We start from the raw sequence: 20,154 nt of genomic DNA, 5'->3' as shown, positions 1-20,154 counted from the left end.
CTTTTTAAATTGAAACTTATCCAATTTGAATCCATTATTTTGAGTTCTTTCTTGAAGGAATATCTTCAGAACCTTATTTGTATCTCCTTTTTTTATATCCATCTTCCACTTACACACTTCAATCATGTTCCCCCTCCTCATTCTTTCTCGTTCTCTCTCTTTCTCTAAACAACTTCTCACATGCCACTTTTATTCAAATCCACACAATTCTTTAATTTTAACATAAATATATATACCATCTCTCTCTTTTCACAATTATTCAAATAGTATTACAGTACTTCTACTCCTTTAGTTCTCATCCTCTCAGAAATACCCAACTTAATCCTACATACACCCACCCCCAACACTCCAACCTCTCTCAACTTTGTTTCATTCAGAGTTAATACAGTTTCCTTTAATTCAAAAACCTACATAAAGATATAGATAGAGATAGAGAGATATAGTAATAAGAGATAGTGTGAGTGTGAAAAAAAATAGAGAATGGATGGATAATCATTACCAGTGTACGTATTTTGATCAGAAGTAAATTTTATGGAGATGAAAAAAAGACGAAAGAATCCTAAGGAATAAGAGGATTTGGAGAGATGTTGAATGGGTTGTTGGATGTATGGAAAAGATGGAGATAACATTTTGAGGAGCTGTTTAAGGATGATGGTGAAAATGATGAAAGGGTGGTGGTGATTTCATCCATAGGGCAGGGTAAAGTAAGATCTGTTGGGAAGTGATAACAGCAAGAGGTGAGGGTGGAAGAAGTTAGTGAGGCAGTGAACAGGAAAAGCAGCAGGGATGTATGGGACAAAGCATAATATGCAAAAAACAGGTGGGTGTATCTGTTTAATATACTCTGTATATAATATATATGTATATGTGTATAATATACTCTGCATAAGACAGCAACCATTCTGGGAGGTACTACCGTCCTACCAAGTGAGCGTAAAAAGGAAGCCTGTATTTGTTTTACATGATGGTAGGATTGCTGGTGTCTTTTTTCTGCCTCATAAACATGCAAAATTTCAAGTACATCTTGCTACTTCTACTTACACTTAGGTCACACTACACATACACATACACGTTTATTTGATTTTATCTTAATAGTTCTTGTTCTTATTGCTTTTCCTTTCATATCCATGGGAAAGTGGAATTAGAATCTTTCCTCTGTAAGCCATGCATGTTGTAAAAGTCAACTAAAATTCTGAGAACAATGGGCTAGTAACCCCTTTTCCCATATAGCCTACCAAAAAGAAAAAGAAGAAAACTGTCAAAGAGGAAATGGTATGGTGATACTGACAAGATGTGAAAAAAGACACTTATGTACAGTTCAGGACATTTATTAAAGGAAACGTTTCGCCACGAGTGGCTTCTTCAGTCCTAAAGGATGTTATGAATGAGAAGCAGCTGGATGTCCTGGCTCTAAGTGAAAAAAAAGCTGAAGGAGGAAGGAGAGTTTCATTGGAGAGAAATAAATGGGATTAGGTCAGGGGTTTCTAACAGAATTAGAGCTAGGAGGAGTAGCAATAATGTTGAAGGATAAGGAATAGCAGGAAAATAGGGAATATGAATGTATAAATTCAAGGATTATGTGGTGTAAAATATGGGTTGGATGTGAAAAGTGGGTTACAGTAAGCATTTATGCACCTGGAGAAGACAGAAGTGTAGAGGAGAGAGAGATTTTGGAAAATATTGAGTGAGTGGGGAGTTTCGACTAAGTGAGAGAATACTTGGGGTTGGGGATCTCAATGCTAGTGGGTAAAAATGTTGTGGAGGGAGTAGTAGGTAAATTTGGGATGCCAGGGGTAAATGAAAATGGGGAGCTTTTAATTGAGCTATGTGTAGAAAGAGGTTTGGTAATAAGTAATACATATTTTATGAAAAAGAGGATAAATAAGTATACAAGGCATGATGTAGCATGTAATGTAAGTAGTTTGTTAGATTATGTATAGGTGGATAAAAGGTTGATGGGTAGGCTTCAAGATGTACATGTTTATAGAGGGGCAACTGATATATATTGGATCATTATTTAGTTGTAGCTACAGTTAGAGTAAGAGGTAGATGGGAAAAAAGAAAAACGGCAACAGCAAGTAAGAGAGAGGTGAACGTGTATAAACTAAGGGAGGAGGAAGGGTGAGATATAAACAACTATTGGCAGAAAGGTGGGATAGTGTAAGTATGAGTAGTGGGGAGGTTGAAGAGGGTTGGAATAGTTTTAAAAATGCAGTATTAGAATGTGGGGCAGAAGTTTGTGGCTATGGGAGGGTGGGTGCAGGAGGAAAGAGGAGTGATTGGTGGAATGATGAAGTAAAGGGTGTGATAAGAGAGAAAAAGGTAGCTTATGGAAGGTTTTTACAAAGCAGAAGTATTATAAGAGCAGAGTATATGGAGAGTAAAAGAAAGGTGAAGAGAGTGGTGAGAGAGTGCAAAAGGAGAGCAGATGATAGAGCAGGAGAGGCACTGTCAAGAAATTTTGCAGAGAAGGAAAAATTTTGGAGTGAGATAAACAAGTTAAGAAAGCCTAGGGAAAGAATGGATTTGTCAGTTAAAAACAGAGTAGGGTGTTAGTTGATGGGGAGCTGGAGGTATTGGGTAGTTGGCGGGAATATTTTGAGGAACTTTTAAATGTTGACAAAGAAAGGGAGGTGGTAATTTCATGCAATGGCCAGGGAGACATAACATCTTTTAGTGGTGAAGAAGAGCAAGATGTGAGTGTGGGGGAGGTGTGTGAGGTATTACATAGAATGAAAGGGGTAAAGCAGCTGGAATTGACGTTATCATGACAGAAATGTTAAAAGCGGGGGGAATATAGTGTTGAAGTGGTTGGTATTTTTGTTTAATAAATGTATGAAAGATGGGAAGGTATGTAGGGACTGGCAGAGAGCATGTATAGTTCCTTTATATAAAGGAAAGGGGGACAAAAGAGATTGTAAAAATTATAAGTTTACTGAGTATTCCAGGAAAAGTGTACGGTAGGGTTATTACTGAAAGAATTAGAGCTAAGACAGAGAGTAGGATTGCAGATGAGCAAAGAGACTTTAGAGTGGGTAGGGGATGTGTAGATCAAGTGTTTACATTGGAGCATGTATTTGAACATTATTTAGATAAAGTTAGGGAAGTTTTCATTGCATTTATGGATTTAGAAAAGGCATATGATAGAGTGGATAGGGGAGCAATGTGGCAGATGTTGCAAGTATACGGATTAGGTAGTAAAGAGGTTTTATGAGGATAGTGAGGCCCAGGTTAGGGTGCATAGGAGAGGGGATGATTACTTCCTGGTAAAAGTAGGTCTTAGACAGGGATGCGTAATATCACCATGGTTGTTTAATATATTTATAAATGGCATTGTAAAAGAAGTAAATGCTAGGGTGTTCGGGAGAGGGGTGGGATTAAATTATGGGGAATGAAATACAAAATGGGAGTTGACACAGTTACTTTTTGCTGATGATACTGTGCTTATGGGAGATTCTAAAGAAAAGTTGCAAAGGTTAGTGGACAAGTTTGGGAGGGTGTGTAAAAGTAGAAAGTTGAAAGTGAACATAGATAAGATTAAGGTGATGAGGGTATCAAATGATTTAGATAAATAAAAATTAGATATCACATTAGAGAGAAGGAGTATGGAAGAAGAGAATGTTTTCAGATATTTGGGAGTGGAGTGTCAGCAGATGGGTTTATGAAGGATGAGGTTAACCATAGAATTAAGCAAGGAAAAAAGGTGAGTGGTGCACTGAGGGATATGTGGAAACAAAAAATGTTATCTATGGAGGCAAAGAAGGGAATGTATGAAAGTATAGTGGTACCAACACTCTTATATGGGTGTGAAGCTTGGATTGCAAATGCTGCAGCGAGGAGGTGGCTGGAGGTAGTGAGATATCCTGTCTAAATGCAACGTGTGGTGTAAATATCATGCAGAAAATTTGGAGTGTGGAAATTAGGAGAAGATGTGGAGTTAATAAAAGTATTAGTCAGAGGGCTGAAGAGGGGTTGTTGAGGTGGTTTGGTCATTTAGAGAAAATGGATCAAAGTAGAATGCCTTGGAGAGCGTATAATTCTGTAGGGGAAGGAAGGTGGGGTAGGGGTCGTCCTCGAAAAGGTTTGGAGGAAAGGGGTAGAGGGGGGTTTTGTGGGCGAGGGGCTTGGACTTCCAGCAAGCGTGCGTGAGCGTGTTAGATAGGAGTGAATGGAGACGAATGGTTTTTGGAACCTGATGAGCTGTTGGAGTGTGAGCAGGGTAATATTTAGTGAAGGGATTCACGGAAACGGGTTATTTTTATATAGCCAGACTTGAGTACTGAAAATGGGAAGTACAATGCCTGCACTTTAAAGGAGGGGTTTGGGATATTGGCAGTTTGGAGGTGTGTGTTATATATGCTTCTAAACTGGTGTATCTGTACACAATACACAAATAACCTGCACATAAAAGAGAAGAGCTTACGACAACATTTCGGTCTGGCTTGGACCATTTACAAAGTCACACTTTGTAAACTGTCCTTTCTTCTCTTAAATCCAACACTAACATTGTCATACTATCTTCTGACGAAGGTAATTCGGCAGTTATCCTTGACTGTGAAGATTACCTCCGTAAAGCTGATGTCTTGGTCTCTGACTCGCATACATACACTCCTCTCGTTTCCAACCCTCTTGATCGCATCAAGAGAACTTTCAACAAGAAATTAAGGACTCTCTCTGACCTCTGTCCTCCTGACTTTGATCTTGTTCAACGTTTTCGTGTCATCTGTCCCTCTCTGCCCTATTTCTACGACCTTCACAAAACTCATAAACCTGATATTCCTCTATGTCCTATCTTACCCTTTAGAGATTCTCTTATTCTCTTGCTTCTTGGCTGGCCAAAACTCTCACTCTCTTTCTTGGTACTTTTTCTCCTGCCCACCTCCATCATTCTCAAGACTTCACTAAACGGGTTCGCTCTCTCCCGACCTGTAAGATGCTTAGTCTTGACATTGAGTCCCTCTTCACCAATGTTCCTCTCGATGATGTCCTTGATTTTCTTAGAGAAAAGGCCGATGAAGGGTTTCTTCATCTCCCTATACCTACTGATGTCTTTCTTGATCTTATCTGCCTCTGTGTGGACTCTAATTCCTTTTCTTTCCAAGGGAAATAATATTTTCAAACCTTCGGTGTCGCTATGGGCTCTCCTCTTTCTCCTGTCCTTGCTAATCTTCTTCTTCCTACTATCAATGCGCGCCCTTCACTCTGGCTTCGCTATGTAGATGACATCTTTGCTCTGTGGCCTTATGACTCTAGTCTCTTCCGACCATTTCTTGATGCTCTTAATAATCTTGCCCCTTCCATTAAGTTTAAAGCTGAATGGGAATCTAATTCCTTGCTTCCTTTCCTTGATGTCCATGTCCACCACTTGGATACAGGTTTTGCCTTTTCCGTTTACCACAAGCCTATGCACAGTGGCATATACATTCACTACTTTTCTTATCATGCTCCCTCTGTCAAGAAAAGTGTTCTTATCTCCCTCTTTCTCCGTGCTCTCTTCATTTGTCATCCTCAGTCCTTCAATCAGAAATTTCCACTCTTCATAATTCATTTTCCCGTCTCGGCTACTCTTCCCATTTCATCAACTCTGCCTTCTCACATGCTAAACGTAATTTCTTCTCTCCCAAACTCTCTACTCCTTCTGCCCTCTGCTTTCCCTACATTTCCAGTCTTTCTAATCTCAACAACTCTCTCACTTCCTTAGACATCAATCTTACTTTCTGCTAGACTAACACTCTTCGCACTAATCTCGTTCAGACCTCTCCTCCCTCTACAGATGCTCCTGGTGTCTACTCTATTTCTTGTTCCTCCTGTCACCTTCAATACTTTGGAGAAACTGGTTGATCTCTTTCTGACAGACTTAGGGAGCACAAAAGTAGTGTTAGGCTTGCTGACACTAACAATGCTCTTTTCTGTCACGTCAAGAGATCACAGCCATGCTACTGACTGGTCTTCTGCTAAAACTTTCTTCCCTACTTCCAACTTCAACAGTCGTTATCTGGTTGAATCCTCCCTAATACACAACTTTCCTTGTATGAATCTTAGTTCTGACTTCATCTTTGTAGATGCCTTCCTTTCCCACTACATTGTAAAATGCTCCAAACTTCAGAAACACCTGTCTTAACCTGATTCCTCCTTTTTTCTTCTTCTCCCTCTTCCCCTTTTGGTTGTCTTTCTTCTGCCTTGTGTATTTGTTCCTTCATTATTTATTTATTTCCCCCCCCCCTTCTCTGTTCTTGCTCTTACCCTCTGTGGGCACCTAGTTTCCCTGCAGTGCTCCTCTTTCTTAGTATTTGACTGGCTCCTCCTCCTCCTTACTACCTTCCCCACTACTACTTACTACTACCTTCTACCTCCATTACTACTACCAACTCCTGCCTATATATACCCCTCTTTCTCTCCTTTTCATTAGTGTGACTTTGTAAATGGTCTAAGTCAGACTGAAACGTTGTTGTAAGCTAATCTCTTCTATGTGCAGGTTATTTGAGTATCATTCCAGTCACAGTATATTATGCCTTTTTTTGCTGTTGTATCTGGGTGCCACTGCAAAAACAGTGATTATGTGTGAGTGAGGTGAAAGTGTTGAATGATGATGAAAGTATTTTCTTTTTGGAGATTTTCTTTCTTTTTGGGTCACCCTGCCTCGGTGGGAGACGGCCGACTTGTTGAAAAAAAAAAATGAGAGAATGGAAATTACATAGAGTGTAGACCATGGAGGATGTGAATGTATTTAGGTATCAGGGAGTGTGTCCAGATGAAAGGAAGTAAATCACAGAATAGATAAGGGACATAAGATAACTGGAGTGCTGATGCATTAGTGGAAAGAAATTTATTAGTGAATGCAAAAGTGAAATGTACCAGAGTATAGAAAATCTTAGTGATGCTAACACTTCTGTATGAGTGCGAGGCATGGTCTTTGAATGTTGATGCTATGAGTAGGCTAGAGAAAGTGGAGATGTATTAGCAATCAATATATGGTATGAATATTATGCACAGAATAAGAGGTGAAGAAATCAGAAGATGGTGTGGTGATATGCAAGGAAAAATTCAAAGAGCAGATGAAGCACTGTTAAGAGTGTCTGATAATTATTTATATGGGATGGAACAAAATAAATCTAGTTAGTAGGCTGGTAGACAACAACTACCCAGGGAGATACTACCATCTTGCCAAGTGAGTGTAAAACGGAAGCCTGTAATAGTTTTACATGATGGTAGGATTGCTGGTGCCTTTTTTCTGTCTCATTAACATGCAAGATTTCAGATACATTTCACTACTTTTGTTTACACTTAGGTCACACTACACATACATGTACAGTGGACCCTTGGTTTTTGTCGATCTTGGTTATTGCCGATTTTGGTTTTGGCCGACTTTAATGAAGTGTTTGGCCCCAGTGTGAAAGAATACCTCCTGGATAAGAAATTGCCACTCCAGTGCCTCCTGCTAATGGACAATGCTCCTGCTCATCCTCCAGACTTGGAAGACCAATTGTCTAAGGAAATCAGTTTTGTAACAGTGAAGTTTTTGCCTCCTAGCACCACTCCTCTCCTCCAGCCCATGGACCAGCAGATCACTGCAAACTTCAAAAAACTGTACACCAAAGCAATGTTTTAAAGGTGCTTTGACATAACCTCAGACTCTGAATTGACCCTAAGAGAGTTCTGGAAGAATCACTTCAATATCTTCCACTGCATAGGCCTTGTAGAAAAGGCTGGGCAGGGAATGACTTCCAGGACGATGAACTCTGCTTGGAGAAAACTGTGGCCAGACTGTTTCCAAAAGAAGGATTTTGAAGGGTTTGTGGCTGACCCTGTCGACCCTACACCTGTTGTGCAATCAATTGTGGCATTGGGGAATTCCATGGTTTTGGATGCGAGTTTGGAGGATGTGGAAGTGTTGGTGGAGGACCACAATGAAGAGCTAACCACTGATGAGCTGCAAGAGCTTCATCTGCAACAGCAATAGACCACAGCTTCAGAGGAGGAGGAAGAGAGATGGAAGTAGGTGCCTTCTTCAAAGATTAAGGAGATTTGTGCAATGTGGACTAAAGTCCATTCATTTGTGGAGAAACATCACCCTAAGAAAGCTGTTGCAATCCATGCTGGTGACTTTTACAATGACAATGTCATGTCACATTTTAGGCAAATCTTAAAGAGACGCCAGAAACAGACCTTTCTGGACAGATATTTTGTGCAACAGGGGTCCAGTGACTCTCAAGCTGGTCATAGTGACAGTAAAAAACAAAGGAAGGAAGTGACCCCAGATAAGGACTTGGTACCTAGAGTCCTTATGAAGGGGATTCCCCTTACAAACAATAACCTATCTTCCCTCTTCCTTCCTCCCTGCCTTCTTTCCAGCAATAACAGCCTTCAATAAAGGTAAGTGTCATGTTTAATGTTCATTCTTTTGTGCATGTAAATATATATTTAAGGGAAAAAATTTTTTTTTGTTGATACTTCTGGGTGTCTGGAACGGATTAATTCCATTTACATTATTTCTTATGGGGAAAATGGTTTTGGTTTTGGCCGATGGCTCTGGAACGGATTAAACACAAAAACCAAGGGTCCACAGCATAAGCATATACATACACACACCCCTCTGGGTTTCCTTCTATTTTCTTACTAGTTCTTGTTCTTGTTTATTTCCTCTTATCTCCATGGGGAAGTGGAACAGAATTCTTCCTCTAAAAGCCATGAATGTTGTAAGGGGCGACTAAAATGCCGGGAGCTAGGGGTAGTAACCCCTTCTTCTATATATACAGTAGGGCCCTGCTTTACAGCATTTCGCTTTACGGCGTTTCGCTAATACGGTCATTTCAAATTATGAACAAAACTCGCTATATGGCTCCCCCCACCTGACTTTCTAATACGGTCACCGCGCCCAACCTGGTTTGTTTACATTCTCCGTGAGATTCATAAGCACTAAGTCTCTCCATTAGTCTGGAAACTCCAAAATTTCAAGTGTTTTTAAAAGTTATTTCATATTTTATATATACTCTGATAATTATACTTATGTATACCTGTACTTAAATAAACTTACATACTGTGTTGGCGTGCAGGTGTCTTATGTCTCAAGACGTCATATTAGTAATGATAATAATAATCACCGAGTCTCATTTAAATGTTGTATATTACGTTAATATACACATTTTCATTAATCCAGCTACGATATTTTTTCAAAATTATATAATAAACACGATGTATAACATATAAATATGATAAATACACACCACAGTATAATAAATAAACATAAATATGAGATGTGGTAGCAGACAACTTGCACAAGTGAAGCCATATTAGAAATGATAATAATAATAATCACCGAGTCTCATTAAATGTCGTATATTACGTTAATATACACATTTTCATTAATCCATCCATGATTTTTTTTCAAAATTATATAATAAACATGATACATAACATATAAAGATGATAAATACACCCCACAATAGAATAAATAAACATAAATATGAGATGTCGTAGCCAGATAACTTGTACAAGTGACAGCAAGAATAACATTTTCTCTAATCTAACATAAGAGAAAATGTGTTACTGAGGGTAACTGTAGAAAATTATTCCTTTTGTATGTAAGTTTATTCAGGTATACACAAATACAGTTACATAGATTATCATACATAACAGCATATGTGTAGAGAACCTGGGATAACCCAAAAAAGTCAGAGTGACTTATTTCCATTGCCTTCACTCAGAGCGTCATTTCTTCTAAAAATGGTGTTACATGAGAATGGGAGTGTTCTTCTTTATTTATTCTACCGTATCAATGTAGAGACAACTTGTACACAATGTAACTTGCACACAAACCAGACGTGTACACTTTGTTTACAAAACTTACGTTCGCCTGGTTTGTTTACATAACTCTGCGCCTGTCCTCCCTCATGTACTCATTCTCTCTCTCTCTCTCTCATTTATTCGTTTCATCTCATTTACTCACCCCTGACCCTACATTAAGACTACAAATATTTTAAGGTAAGTAATGAGTGAACTGTATATGCATTTTATCGCTCTGGGATGCTTAAATGTAATAGAATATTATGTGTAGGTGGGGTGGCCTGGTATGTTAGCCTGGCTGACTACCATACATACGACACTTGATTTCTTACAATAAATACTATTCATCTCACCCTAGATTAAGACTACAAATATTTTAAGGTAAGTAATGAGTAAACTGTATATGCATTTTATTGCTCTGGGATGCTTAAATGTACAGGTCCACCATCACAAATCCAGCAATCAGTTATTGGGTTCCTTCAGTTATTCGGCACTAATTTTGGCTAGTATAATTTCAAATTTCCAGGGTCGCCACACCAACCTGCTGGTACTGTTTGGTTCCCATGAGCTCAGTCTCATGAAGGAGAATATGCTTTATTATTACGCTAATATCAACACTACAGCTTATTTGCCTATCACAATTGATCTAATATGACATAAGAAACAATATAAATAACATAAAACATGTTAAATACTCCAGAATAAATAATATTTGGCATAACATCGAGCAGTTCGACGGAGGTATGAAGAGGATATGGTATACAAATACCATTTTCCTATCCCTGTCTTGGAGGTTTATATTAGAGAAAACGGAGTGTAGCACAGGGCTAACTGTGATATACATGTACACTCGTACTGCACCATAAACCTGAAACAAAAAAATTATTTTCTCTCTATAGATTATCACACACAGCAGCATATGTGTAGAGAACCTGGGATAACCCAAAAAAAGTCAACGTGGCTTATTTTTAGTACCTGGCTTGGGTTAGCCATATATGATTTTTGGTAAATATTCGATTCCCAGCCAGGGTCGAAACATTAGGCGTGTTTCTTTACAACTGTTGTCTATGTTAACCCATCAGTAAATGGGTACCTGGGTGTTAGTCGACTAGTGTGGGTGTTATCCTGGGACACTGACCTAATTTTCTTGAAATACTCAGCATAACAAGTGCCTTTCTGTAGAGCAGTATGTCACTGATGTCAGCTAGGCCTGTATACCTTGTACATGTACGTGTAGTAAATAAAGATATTATTATTATTATTATTATTATTATTATTATATTCTCTGTTGTTTGTTGGGTTATCTTATTCAAACTTGGGCAATGTATGATGGAAAGATACTTCTTCATATACACCAAAAATGAAAGAACTCAGACCATAAATAGCGGAGTTCACTTCTCAGCCATTAGCGGCTGCTTAGCGGTATATTTTTGTATGGTTGTTATGGTTATATTCTCATTTTTTCGGTCTCATTTGATAGAATGAAAGATATATTACAGAAATAGATATGATTTTGATTGCTTTCATGACGAAAAGTACCTTGAAATTGCGCTCACAGTAGCGAAAATGTTCTATTCTTTAGAGAAGCTCAAGAGTAAACATATGACATCACCGTCCAATACCTGTCCGCCTGCCAGTCCAATACGGAGTCAATAATGGCTTGACATTATTTATACAATTATTACAATAATGCAGTAGTCTGCATAACAGTAAATCTTCTATTTTTTTGTGAATAAAAATTCCAAATGGTAAGCAAGAGTAACATAAGAGGGGCCTGGAGACGTGACTAATGAACAGAGAAAATGTTATTTTAGTGCCAGGAATGTCTGCATTGTTTATTCTGGATCCTATTTTGAAATTGGCATCTGTTGAAATTTGTGTGAAATCGGCCAAATTGCCAATTTCTGACCACTTTATTGGGTAGTTGAAATAAGTGAATGGGCGGTTTCTTGTACTCAGTTGACAGACTAGAAGTAAATAAGTTTATTCAGGTATACACAAATACAGTTACATAGATTATCACACATAGCAGCGTATGTATAGAGAACCTGGGATATATCAGAAAAGTCAGACAAAGTGACTTATTTCCAGTACCTGGCTTGGGCTTGCCATATATGATTCTTGGTAAATATTTTTTTTCTCGGTTGTTTGTTGGGCTATCTCATTGAAACTTGGGCAATGTATGATGGAAAGATGCTTCTTAACGTACAACAAAAATAAAAAAGACGGACGATAAATAAGGGAGTTCACTTCTCAGCCATTAGCCGCCTCTTTGCAGTACATTTTCGTATGGTTTTTATGGTTGTATTCTCATTTTTTTTGGGCTCATTTGATAGAATGGAAGATATATTACAGAAATAGACATGATTTTGATTGCTTTCATGACGAAAAGTACCTTGAAATTGAGCTCAAAGTAGCGGAAATGTTCGATTTTTGCCGATGTTCAATGAACTGTGTAAGTCAAGTTGGTTAATTTTATTAAGTGTATTCTAACCTAACCACTCTGTAATTCGGCACACTACAGGTCCCAATGATGCCGGATTTGTGATGGAGGACCTGTAATAGAATATTATGTGTAGGTGGGGTGGCCTGGTATGTTAGCCCGGCTGACTACCATACATACCACACTTGATTTCTTACAATAAATGCTACTTGTCACACCCTAGATTAAGACTATAAATATTTTAAGGAAAGTAATGAGAGCACTATGTGTGTATTGTACTTTTTTATTGTTTTTTTGATGCCTAGTTCTATTGCTAACTTAATATATGTTGGTGTAAACTTGTTATCTAGTACATGTATTTGTATGCATTTATAAAGGGAAAAAAAGGGTGTTCCACTTTACGGCGGTAGCCTGGAACCTAACCTGCCATATAAGTGGGACCCTATTGTATTACTAAATTTAAAAAGAAACTTTCGTTTTTCCTTTTGGGCCACCCTGCCTTAGTGGGATATGGCCGGTTTGTTGAAAGAAGGAGTAAAATAAGATGACCAAGAGAGAATACACTTTAATGTAGGTGAAAGTGTAGGGGGTACCACATAAAGAGTTGGAAGAAGCATTTTTAAAGGGACTCAAGCATCCAGAAGACAATGTAAGCATGTTAAATCACAGTGGATAAAAAAATTTTCTGAGGAAAAAAAGGGATCAAACATGCTGTTGGAAGGTGAGCAAAGAAATAACTATGAGGAGATTCAAGGAAAACATAAAAACTGAAATCTTGCACGAAATACTGGGTGGGGCTGTTATAATTCTCTGGCTTATTTGAATTTGCTATGTCCATTTGCTTCTGGAAAAACAACAAGGGAATGAATGATGGAATAGTGAATGTAGAGTACTCTCCTTCTTTGGGTCACCCAGCCATGGTGGGAAATAGGTGAATAAAAGAAAAAAAAAAAAAACTGGTGCACAAGACCCAAGATGACTGCTCAATATAAGTGTCACAATGCTTAATTTGAACCAGCTAATATACTGATTTACTATTATTTTTTTATTATCACACTGGCCGATTCCCACCAAGGCAAGGTGGCCCAAAAAAGAAAAACTTTCACCATCATTCACTCCATCACTGTCTTGCCAGAAGGGTGCTTTACACTACAGTTTTTAAACTGCAACATTAACACCCCTCCTTCAGAGTGCAGGCACTGTACTTCCCATCTCCAGGACTCAAGTCCGGCCTGCCGGTTTCCCTGAACCCCTTCATAAATGTTACTTTGCTCACACTCCAACAGCACATCAAGTATTAAAAACCATTCGTCTCCATTCACTCCTATCAAACACGCTCACGCACGCCTGCTGGAAGTCCAAGCCCCGCACACACAAAACCTCCTTTACCCCCTCCCTCCAACCTTTCCTAGGCCGACCCCTACCCCGCCTTCCTTCCACTACAGACTGATACACTCTTGAAGTCATTCTGTTTCGCTCCATTCTCTCTACATGTCCGAACCACCTCAACAACCCTTCCTCAGCCCTCTGGACAACAGTTTTGGTAATCCCAAAACTGTTGTCCAGAGGGCTGAGGAAGGGTTGTTGAGGTGGTTTACTAGTACCATTAATATGAAACTTCTGAATTATTAACCTCATGATCAAGTAATCTTATTTTCTTTTCTGCCAAAAAATATGAATAACCAGAATGATTGCCAAGAGATTAATGCTCTTAACAAAGAATACACAGTAGAAACTGAAAAAGATCTACTACGGTATTTTTTTTTATCGAGAGGTTGAATTTAGTTTGTTTGGCAATATGACTAAGCTTCTACTGTAAATTACTATCTAAATACAAGTACCGTATACTTTAATTTGAAAATACTGTAATAAATGTTCACAACTAAGAACTTATCTGCTATGGATGTTGTTCACACCATCAAAAATTGCCCTTAAGATGTTAGTAACTTAGCATCAGTGATTTATATGCTTAGAAAAATTGCACTTTGTCAGGTCTAAGGGGATGGGCTCAAGGAAAGCAGTTGAAATTAATGACATAAAACCACTAACCTGGGGAATCTTGGTGTATAATGGGTAGGGGGAGGGACTAGGACGGTACTCACTATATTACACCTACGATTTCTAGAAAGGCACACTCTAGGGTTTTAGTTGCGAGGCCTACTCCATAATCTTTGATTATTAGTTAATTGAGAGAAATATAAATACCTAAGATTACCAAGTAATTAACTGGACTCAATTAGCTATGAAGTTTTAGTACTAATTACACAAATCATAACATGAAATACGATGCAAGTTTGTTCTTGTCAAATTTGTTATAATGGTATTACAGAATATGCAATATACAATTTTTTTAATAATTACTAATTTACAATCAGCATGATTAAATAAATGTATAATTACTTAGTAGAGTAAGATATTATATTTTATCTCTTGACACTATAAACAATTTATCAACAGAGCAAGATATTTTTAAGACAAAATGACAAACGTCTAAAGATATGTGCTGCTGCAACTCGTCTGGATGCTGAAGCTATCATGATGAAAGTATAGTTTAGTACAATCTCTGCAAAGAACTATTTTACAAAGAATGTTTCGTCTTTTTTATAAAAAAATATTTACTAAAAGAGACAAATATTATTTACACTGTCTTTAAGGTTTGCCATTTTACACATGAAAATTCCTGTCATTTATCCAATTCATGAATTACAATACTAAGTATACAGAATGCCTAATCATTCATTACGCTTATAATTCTCATTTCCAAACTTCAGCTCCATAGAAAATATTCCCATTTTCAATGAGTTCTACACTTCCCAACTCCCTGACGACTTATGGTAATTAATTATTCCCGTTCATTGGAATCTTGGTAACACAACCCAATTCAACTATCATAAAATGAATTGTTTCATAGCTCCCAAAACTACTTTTCTCATCTCTCAATCTGCTACAATTGTACTAAATAATTTGCCATTAAATATAACACAATATGTGCTCACAGGGTAATCCTTATCTAAAGAATGGTCCTGTGGCTTCATTATATCAAAACAATAGCACTGCTTAAAAAAAAACAAAAATGCCTACAGATGTACTGACACAAACACAATTACACACTTGACTCTCCTAATACGTATTCAGATCTACAATTTTCTTTTTTAATTCTGCCCTTTCTCACCAAGGCAGTGTGAATCAAAGAACGAAGCATATTTACCATCTCTATCTGTCCAATATCAACCCACTTCTACAGATATTACTATGCTCATACTTGCCTACCGGTGTTCATGCCCTCCTTCCAACACTTCCTCGAATATCATCTACAATTTTACTGTGCTTTCATTCACCTCATTTTTTATGCACAATCTTAATCAATCTTTCTTCCATTATTCTTTCTGCACTATTAAAGCATGTCAAAAATACTCTCCTCCTCTTTCTTTCAGTTACACTCCCAGATTACTTGTCGTACCACCAGTCTTCATTTTTCCTTTCTTAGTCCTTATAAAATATTCATGCTACACAGTGATCTTGGACAGGACATGTCATCCACCTGTCACCCTGCTCAATGAAGCACATGAAGACCATGCTTAACACATACAGAAATATCACCACCATTATGCAGAATAGCCCTTCGATGCAATGCCTATTTACACATCCACCAACAAACTTCTTCCCTCCCACAGACACTAAGCTTAATATGCCTGCAACTTCTGTTTCTCATTTACTCTTTACCTCATCCTTCATAGACCATCTACTGATAAATTGACTCATAAGTACCTGTATATTACCCGAGTATATTACTTTCTCCCCACTCCTTCCATCCTGATCTTTAATCATTCATTTTGTTTCCTAATAGAGTATATAAGTATTTCTTAAGACTTAAGTCAACAAGTAAGACCTACTACATGGGCTTCATGCCTAAGACTCCAAACTGTTAAGAGTCTGCTTTGAGGCTGATAATGCTTCAGGCATGTTACTTAACTTTTGACAATGACTGCATTACTGTTTTTTTTATGTCATATTACCAGTCTCTAACCAAAGCAGGGCTACCATTAACTCTCATTCACTCCCTTTTAAAAATCTCAACCCTCTTGTTCACACTTATTATTTGTAAGTAAAATATTTACTCCTTACATATTAATGTTAATCCGAATATTAGCTACACAGAAAAACAAATGGAATACCCACTCATCACAGTCTGGATATTAGCTGCTATTTTAAGCCTAAAATTACAAAGGCTGCAATCCTCTTTCAGTCAATCAAGCCACAGATATCTCACCTGTTTCACTGTTAACTTTCACAATTATCTTTCAGGATCTGATTATTTTCCTTCAAGAAAGTGTAATTGGTCTAGTGAAATTAAAGCCTTAATCATGAGGTACTTAAGCCCAGATATTTACTCCAGTGAATCAACTACAGTATAACAATAGAGTCAAGTAGATAATATTTGGGTCTGACATCTTGTAAAAATGTTCTGATTTTCTCCATTAGGAAACCATAATACCCTCAATTGAAATTATAATTACCAACATATTAAAAGGAAAAAATTAATTGGCTAGTCTTCAAAATGTTAATGAGTATTAAACCTAATCTAACTTAATCACAAAAACAATTTGCTGCACTTAGCTGCAGGGACCTTGTCATAAATTTCACTATATTTACTACAGTGAGTAAAATTTTGTCTTAATTTTTTCAATAATCATTTAAGACTCTCACTACAAATGTCATCTTTTAGAATTTGATTTTCATTCTTACCATATCCTGGAACTCATAAAACCTACTTTTTTTATGATCTCTCTTCATTCTATTCAAATTGAGGCAACTCAAACTATCATGAACATAGCTGAAAATTCCTATTACAAGTCCACTTCAATTACCATAATTTCCATAAGGAAAATAAAAACCAGCCTCACTACCTAACAATAATTCCTGACATTATTTTATCATATTCTAAAGTAGATTATCTAAACACATATTAGGAATATAGCACCTAAAAAAAACTTACGTGTGGGGCCTGGTGTTGGGGTTGGACCCATCATGGCTACTTGCCGGTAATTGGTTGGCAGAGACATCCTGAGGCCAGGCTGAAAAAGCGTGTTTCACTTTACAAATGAATCATGACTTTTTATCCACACTCAATTTAAGCATAAAACCTAACACAGGAAGATCACACACAAACCAATGTGAATAACAAAGTAATATTTGATAGCCAATGAGTAAAATTAAATGTTTCTTTAAAAAACAAATTACAGTGCTGTACTACATTAAATAAAATTTTAGAAAGGAATGTCATCTCAACACATATTATCCTTTATGTGAAGCCCTAACCAATGTGGGTAAATCAGTATAACGAGTGGTGGAGGCTCCTCCATCCTCTAACAAGACACACTACCCAAGTGTACATAATTTTTGTTTTTTTGAAGAGGTTTGAAATGATAGTACAGAACCAGAAAATTTGGTAAAACAAAAACACAATCTTCAGTATATAATGTTTCAGTCAAGAGTGAGTTTTATTACTTTGAAAAGCTCACACCTAAAAAAGCCTAAAAAAAAACTTGCCATATTAAATGTTTTGGGTTTACTGTAACAAGTTGTTGATTAATATGTATTTTGGATAAATAATTTCTGTACTCTATAGTGTACAGTATACTCTTTTGAGATAAAATATGTACAACAAGAAACTGTATATTTAATGACAGTGGCACCTTAAAATAAAGGACACATTTGGCAAATTGTATTTGTACCAAGAATTTTCATACTCGCAGTTTAGCATGTGACCAGACTTCTAAATTTGGTACAGCCTCTCCTTACCTAATGACGGGGTTCTGTTCCTAAGAGTAGGTCAGTAAACAAAATGGTCGTTAAGCAGAAAGCATTTTATAATGGTAGTGGGTTTGTGCCAACCATCTTCAGAAATTTTTTAATGTCACCTTTGTACCATTTATAACATTTTTAGTATATTTTTAAATGTTATACAGTAGTGTACTGTATACTGTAATAAACAGAATAGAGGAAATCAGCTGTAATATACACTGCTTAGGTTTGCATTACTGGTTGGAGAGCTGGTCGTAAGTCCGAGTAGTCGGTAAACAAGTACATTGCTAAGTAAGGAGAGGCTGTATATGATAAAGCTGATACTGCCCACAAACCTATACAGCCTTTAACACCTAGCTGATCTGGCACTTTCTGCAGGCAATGGTCAAGCTTTCTCCTGAAGACTACTAAATGTGTTGTTTCACTGGGTTTCTCTACAATGACTCCAAGAAGAATAAAAAGGCACAATACCATGACTGGAACAAGACAAATAACTCGTACATAGGAGACTGAAACTTATGATAATGTTTCAGTCCAACTTGGACTGGAACATCATCGTAAGTTTCAGTTTTTTATGAGAGGGTTATTTGTGTAATGACTCCGAGATTTCTCACCCCAGTAATGAGTTACAATATACAAAGTACCAGATTAAGAGAACTAAATTCTAACATGTGAAATTAATTTAGAACTGAAGAATGACAAATACATGTAGTGTAGTTAATAGTGAAGTTTTAACCAAAATGGACAGAAAACACTGGAAGTGCTCTGAAGATTAACACCGTATTAAATTCAAGGGGAAGCACTAAACCCATAAGGTCTTACAACACGTGGGAAATGAGAGGTAAGGAGATCTGATCCAGGACGGCAGCTCCAATTTCTCAGATCAGTAGCCTTTCACCAACATCAAGGCACTCCCTCCCCTGAAGGGTGTACTGTGATGAATATCATAGATGATTTAATAGAAACAAATGAAGGTCAGCATAATATCTGCCAAAACTCCACATTTAGTGAAAAGTTAAAGCCAAAAAGTTGAGTCAGTCTATAAAAATGAAGGCTTCATCTATAAGCTAGTTAGAGACCAGCTCTCAAAAAGTAAATATACCAAGAGATTAATGGCATATGTCATAAGCATTCACAATTTCCATAATAAGACAGAAACTGCATGAATGACAGTGAAAGCATTTCCTCTTCTTTGGGTTACCTTACCTCAGTAGGAGCATCTCAAGATAACTACAGTAAACCTTAGGGTGTCCCGTAGCTCAATCACTGAGGTCCGGAGTTCGAATCCCGAGTACGGCTGAATAACATTAAGACATGTTTCCACAAGACACCTGCTGCTCATGTTCACCCATCAGTATAAAACGGGTACATAGGTGTTAGTCGACTGGTGTTGGTCACATCCTGGGACAAAACTGACCTAATTTGCTTGAAATGTTCTTCACAACAAGCACCTTTCTATATAGTAGTCCAGTGGTACCTTGACTTACAAATTTAATTCATTCCATGACCAAGCTCATAACTCAATTTGCTCATATATCAAATAAATTTTCCTCATTGAAATTAACTGAAATACCATTAATCTATTCAAGCCCCCAAAAAACCACCCCAGGGGCAGGAGAAAATACTTCAATACGTATAACGCTAATGTCAACTCTATGGCTTATCTATTAGAATTGACCTAATATGACATAATAAACACTAAGTAACACAGAAACATGATATATACTTTAGAATGAATAAAATAGGCCATAATATGGCGAGTGTCCAGGACCAGTCCGAGCATATAAAATTACTATTACTGCTCCTTCCTATAACGTGTTTTGGTCCTGGGTAAGAGAAAACAGAGTTTTTGAGTGGCTAACTGCACTAGATCACTAGTGCAGTGATATATAAATATCTTGGAAGTAAGTTATAGACTCATTTCATGAAGCCCACCATTGATTACTGAAGTAAATGCAATAATATTGACAGGAATCATAAAAAAGTGATTGTTCTACAATTGGCTTGTGGAATATTGGAAATACAGTATATTCCAAATATTTTGGGATTTGTGTGGGAGTAAACGGCAAGATATTTTGCAAATGTCAAAAACTTAGCAACTTTATTTTTTTGTAGAATAACTA

At 37.3% G+C, this 20,154-nt stretch overlaps 1 protein-coding gene across 1 annotated transcript in view; it reads right to left on the bottom strand.

Moving 5' to 3' along the window:
* LOC128699329 (SWI/SNF-related matrix-associated actin-dependent regulator of chromatin subfamily E member 1) overlaps positions 1-20,154 on the bottom strand; it is a 146,771-nt gene that overhangs the window by 109,351 nt on the left and 17,266 nt on the right. Inside the window, exon 2 of the mRNA XM_070098243.1 lies at positions 17,223-17,301. Within this exon, the coding sequence (XP_069954344.1) occupies positions 17,223-17,301 (79 nt within the window). The remainder of the gene's footprint in view (positions 1-17,222; positions 17,302-20,154) is intronic.

The sequence above is a fragment of the Cherax quadricarinatus genome, chromosome 61 (assembly GCF_038502225.1).
Source record: "Cherax quadricarinatus isolate ZL_2023a chromosome 61, ASM3850222v1, whole genome shotgun sequence".
In the NCBI taxonomy this organism is placed as follows: domain Eukaryota; kingdom Metazoa; phylum Arthropoda; class Malacostraca; order Decapoda; family Parastacidae; genus Cherax; species Cherax quadricarinatus.
The sequence above is the reverse complement of the archived record's forward strand: the minus strand, read 5'-3'. Positions and strand labels throughout refer to the sequence as shown.